At 45.0% G+C, this 5,165-nt stretch overlaps 1 protein-coding gene across 1 annotated transcript; it reads left to right on the plus strand.

Moving 5' to 3' along the window:
* The first annotated feature begins 1,119 nt into the window (after nucleotides 1-1,119).
* On the plus strand, nucleotides 1,120-4,668 carry LOC124701058 (OVARIAN TUMOR DOMAIN-containing deubiquitinating enzyme 12-like). The gene is made up of 12 exons (XM_047233114.1): nucleotides 1,120-1,297; nucleotides 1,370-1,552; nucleotides 1,670-1,839; nucleotides 2,354-2,427; nucleotides 2,651-2,705; nucleotides 2,818-2,892; nucleotides 3,077-3,150; nucleotides 3,249-3,297; nucleotides 4,004-4,088; nucleotides 4,194-4,250; nucleotides 4,344-4,374; nucleotides 4,475-4,668. Exons 1-12 carry the CDS (start codon nucleotides 1,120-1,122, stop codon nucleotides 4,512-4,514), a joined length of 1,071 nt encoding a protein of 356 aa, XP_047089070.1. The 3' UTR covers nucleotides 4,515-4,668.
* Nucleotides 4,669-5,165: the final 497 nt, after the last annotated feature.

Here is a 5,165-nt window from a genome sequence, read left to right on the forward strand (position 1 = left end):
TTGACCATCACCCGCGGCTCCTTCCTCCCGTGCAAGAACTTAGCTGTCTGCTGGACCAACATAAAGTTGTCATGGATGCACCGCTTGCGAATGAACGCTCATTCGTTGCGATCCACCAGTGACTCCATCCTAGGGGCTAGCCGAGTAGCCAAAGTCTTAGCCACCAGCTTGGCGAAGATGTGGATGAGACTAATCGGTCTATAATCACCCAGCGCCACCGCGTCCGGGCGCTTATCAGTGCCTGATTTAGGCCTTGAAACCCGCGCCGACACATAGTAAACAGCTTGTACATCAAATGGCTGAAGAGGTGTCAGGCAAGTTGGAATTAGCACCGAAAATTAGATTACCTTTCCAAAATGTCCCGTATTAGTAAACGGAGGTTATATGAAACTCAAAAAAAGGCTTACAATATTTTTCCTAATTTTTATTGTAATACTGTAGAAAGAATGGTCTCGAGCAGCCAGATGAATAAAATTGATCTTCTGACAAGAAGAAACAAAATTGTTTTTTGAGATGGGCAAAAGGGGGTGGACGGCTGGCTCGGTTTGTACCAAACCGAGGCGGCGGCGGCGGCGGCGATGGGCTCAACAAAAGTCGGCTTCGGCATTGGCGCTCCAGCTCCAAGCAACGGACTTGCGGGCCCCACACGCTTCTTCATCTTCGTCTTCGTCTTCGTCTTCTTCCCGACGAACCAGCAGGGAAACACAAACCGTTTCGACTTTGTCTCTCCGGTTGATGCTTTGCTCTTGCCGCGTTTATTCCCGTCTAGGAAGAATAGCACAAGGCCGCGCGTACACGGCTAAGCCGTAAAGATTCAGTCTTGGTTTATTCTTCGCGCCGGCCCTGAGTCGCTGTCCCGTCGTCCCCATCGTCAATCCCAATTCAATTCGGTTTCTTCTTCGCGCCGGCCCTGGGTCTGGGTCTGGGGTGCTTCGTCGCCAAGTAAGAGCCCCTCCAACTAAATCCCCGATTTTTCTTGATTCCTCGCCTGCCTCTCCCGTTTCGACCGGAACATATTCCCACGATTCGCTTCGCTTTTCCTCAACTTTCGATTCGGTTCCTCTTCTCCTGGATTGTTCCGCTTGCGCAGGTAGCAATCGATCGATCATAGCTCCCGCCATGGTTCTGCGGGACCAAGATCTGGACACCAACATCGTCCGCTGGGGCCTCCACCACCTCCTCGACGGAGGAGGCGCCGGTTACGGCCACTGCGCCCGCCTTCCCCAGACACCCACCACCGACTACGCCCCCACGCCGCCGCCGCCGCAGACCCTGCACGCCCTCCTCGGCGGTCCGGGCCACTGCGCCCACCATCCCCAGCCCCCCACCACCGACTACGCTCCACAGACCCACCACGCGCTTCTTGATTCGGGCGTCGAGGTCACAATCCACGCGGTCGAGAGCGACGAGGTCATCGCGCACGCGCTGCAGGAGGAGCTCGCCCAGGTCGCCATGGCCGAGGCCGAGGGGGGATCCGCCGACGACGAGCAGCGCGCCACCGTCCTCGCGCAGCAGTGGTTCCGCCCTGAAATCGTCCATCATCTACCCTCAGGCGGGTGATCTCATTCTTTCTTTCACACACAACCGCTGATCGAAGGCGTGTCTTCCTTTCTCTCACACCAGGTCGACCATTTCGTTCTCCCCTGACCTCTTCTTGCCTGAATGCCAGCTCCGCCTTATGTAGAAGAGGAACAACCAGTGGCCTCCAGGGACCACTTCAGCTCCTGCTCCAGCCCTGAAGATAACGATGCCCAAGATTGCCCGATTGAGCTTGTGGATGATTTCTCTGCTATTGACGGCGAGGTCGGAAAAAGATTGAACGACATGCTTCCTGTTCCTGTAAGTTCACACCCATTCTATAAGTTTGGCAAAACTGTCTGAATGTGAAAACCGTGAGATGCAGTTTACTTGACGCGATTCAGAGCATCAGTTGGCCAACTTATTGCTGAAATCGATTCATTTCCTGAATGTACCCGTTTCGGGTTTATACAGCAGTTTCAGTGTGTTTCAGAGTTCCACCTTCACTATCTTTTATTTATCTCAAGTTTACATGGGGTTGGGATTGCTAGCTCTCCTGCGTGGTCATCAGGAAAGTGCTGCAGTTATTGCTAAAGATAACTTGCATGAAGTAGTCAAATTTAGCAGTTTTCGGTTTGTACATTTTCAGTGGGTCCATGCTCTCAAGTTCATATGGGGCTGGGTCTGCTAGCCATGTTGTACTTTTACTCTACTGCATAATTCTTAGCAGTTTGCTGCCATTCTAAGGACCCCTTTTAACTTGCATTTGCTCCCTTGAACTGGAAGACTGACCAATCTTATGTCCTGATTTCTGTTACTCATTTTGCTTCTACAGCATGTTCCTAAAACAAATGGAGAGATTCCCTCTGTTGACGAAGCCTTCTCAGATCACCGTAGACTTCTTGACAGGTAAGCAACCCTGCAGTTTATATCCATTCTAGATTACCTTCCAACCTGAAGCTCATGCTAACTTCTTATTTGTAGTACTGTACTGAACTGCTAGTGCTAAGCGTGTAACTGGAAATTATTATTTATCTCATAAACCTGCACACAGAGTTGCGTGTACTATATTTGATCGTTGGTAGTATTTGCGACAGACCGTTATTTGATTCTGATATGATCTCTTGTTTAGGTTGGTGTTGTATGGCTTGGTTGAGCTCAAGGTAAACGGAGATGGCAATTGTCAGGTCTGTCTACAGTTTTCAGTTCTTGTTTTATTTCTCCAGAATATCAGTTATGTCAGCACAAGCCTTCTCTACAAATACCTATTTTTTTCTTCTGAATCTTCCTTTTGAACAGTTCCGGGCATTGTCTGATCAATTTTACCGCACTCCTGAACATCATAGATTTGTACGGCAGCAAGTGATGAAGCAGGTTAGTATTGTCAAAATAACTACTTTTATTAGTCTTTCCCTACAGTGATAAGTCACCACAACAGTGACTTTGTTGGTCAATACACCTCTGTGAACTGGATGTTAAGAAGATAATTTTTTATTCGTCATATTTTTTCATTCTCACATTATAATGTATTCCCTCTGCACTTCTAACTGTTTCACAGCTTGAATCCCATCCTGAGATATATGCTGGATATGTTCCTATGGATTACAGAGAATATCTTAAGAAGATGCCAAAGTCAGTGCTTGCTCCTTTTCTACCTTTTATCAGTAAATATTTGAATTAAAGTGGAAAGATACACATTCTCACTTTGTTGCGCTAACTGAACAAACCAGGAATGGGGAGTGGGGTGACCATGTTACCCTGCAGGCTGCTGCGGACTCGGTAAGCATTTTTCACCCCTTTTATAGATCTGCTGGACATACTTTTGTCCAATTTATCAAGTAAACAAACAGAAAACTCATTTGTTTTGCCAGTTCAATACATGAGTGGTAAATTTAATTTTGACAACCATCATATCTAAACAGCTAGATTGCAATTTCTCATACAATTTTACAGTATGGTTGAACTATCCTGTTCAAAATATTTTGTTTTATACTCCCTCCGTTCATAAATATAAGATGTTTTAGACATTTTAAAGTGAACTAGGTACATACCACAGTGAGTGTGAATCTACACACTAAAAGTAGACTAGATACATAATAAAATAGATGAACGTACAAAAAGCTAAAACATCTTATATTAGTGAACGGAGGGAGTACTTGGCTGATCTTTTTGTCAGATTTTCTGATCCTCGCGTACAGTTCTGACCACTTTGTTGCTAAGCATAATAAACCAGACCTATACGTCCAGTCTCTGTTATGCTCCTTGCAGTGATGCTTTGGACAGCCGCTGTAACTTAACTGTATATCTGGCACCCAATATGATTGTATAATTAGGAATATCGTGTATGCTTGACTTTTTGGGCAGCACCTTGTAAGAAAAACTATATTCCTTCGGAACATCTTGGCATTACACCAAAGGGCTGGTCATGTCATATGGCTGCTCTGCTATGTTTCTGGCACTGAACCATATGCACTGAATTTTGCAGTACGGGGTGAAGATCTTCATCCTGACATCCTTCAGAGATACATGCTACATTGAAATCCTCCCTGTCGTGCAAAAGTCAAAAAGAGGTACATCATACCTGCCAAATTCTTGTTATTGAGATGATTCCTAGATTACAAAATATTTCAGTCTATGGGTGTCTAAATCTTATCTTTTTTCTTTCTGGAATCCAGTTATATGTCTGAGTTTCTGGGCTGAGGTGCACTACAATTCGATATATCCAGAAGGAGGTACCCTCAACAGTTTATTTATCCTAAAAAATCATTTAAGTTTATTTGCTTGATTTGGCATCTGACATGCTCATGATCATGATCTTGCTGCAGAGTTGCCCGTCGTGGAGAACAGGAAGAAGAGGTGGTGGCACTTGGAGTTCTAGACCTCTTGTGGTAACCAAAAGCATATTCAAAGAGAAAGATAGAAGATTTGACTTGTTCTTTTTCTGTTCCCGTGGCAGCTTGTCGTCTGATCGACCGTCGTTCTGTTCGACCATGTGATCAGAGGGATCTGGGGAGCTGCAATTGATTTAGGATTGAGATCGACTGACGGCTGTTCATTCTTTGTACATAGTAGTACTCTATATATAGCATCTGTACAGTGCAGGCCAGTAGAAGAAATAGGTTTCAGCTGATTCTGTCGTGTATAATGGAAACATTTGTTATACCTAATATATTAGTATTTTCATTTTTATTGATACGGCGCCGTTCGTGAGAGCAACAAATTAATAGACTGGATTTTTCGCTATTCTTCTTGATGGTTGAAATGATATGGAAATACAGGGAAATGATCCGTCATCTCTTCGATTTCTTGTTGTCTGTAATGGTTGGTTAATCTATTTGGATGATGTGGAGTTAACAAGGGATTGATGGACAGTTGTACATAATGGCATATGCAGTTCTCCATTCGTGTCACATTGATCTGTTTCCTGGTAATAATTTATATGCCAGTTGCTTCCATGTTTGCTTGAAGTCGGAGTCACAATCCTCCAAGGCTCATGAGTTGAGCTATTGGTGAACAAGACCTAGAGGATGCAATCAACAAAAGTATTCCGGCTTGAATAAAGCATGAGTGTTGTCACCAAGGTCAAGCGGGACACGGTTATTTCTCTCGTCCTCTTATGGTGTCGGGTCATGATGTCAAAAGGGAGA

Source organism: Lolium rigidum, chromosome 3 (genome assembly GCF_022539505.1).
Source record: "Lolium rigidum isolate FL_2022 chromosome 3, APGP_CSIRO_Lrig_0.1, whole genome shotgun sequence".
Lineage (NCBI taxonomy): Eukaryota > Viridiplantae > Streptophyta > Magnoliopsida > Poales > Poaceae > Lolium > Lolium rigidum.

Bases quoted from the DNA above. Each gene is read 5' to 3' on its own strand.
- LOC124701058 (XM_047233114.1), top strand. From the start codon at position 1,120: ATGGTTCTGCGGGACCAAGATCTGGACACCAACATCGTCCGCTGGGGC. The intron at 2,428-2,650 runs GTAAGCAACCCT...TCTCTTGTTTAG, and splicing joins CACCGTAGACTTCTTGACAG to GTTGGTGTTGTATGGCTTGG. The intron at 3,151-3,248 runs GTCAGTGCTTGC...TGAACAAACCAG, and splicing joins TATCTTAAGAAGATGCCAAA to GAATGGGGAGTGGGGTGACC.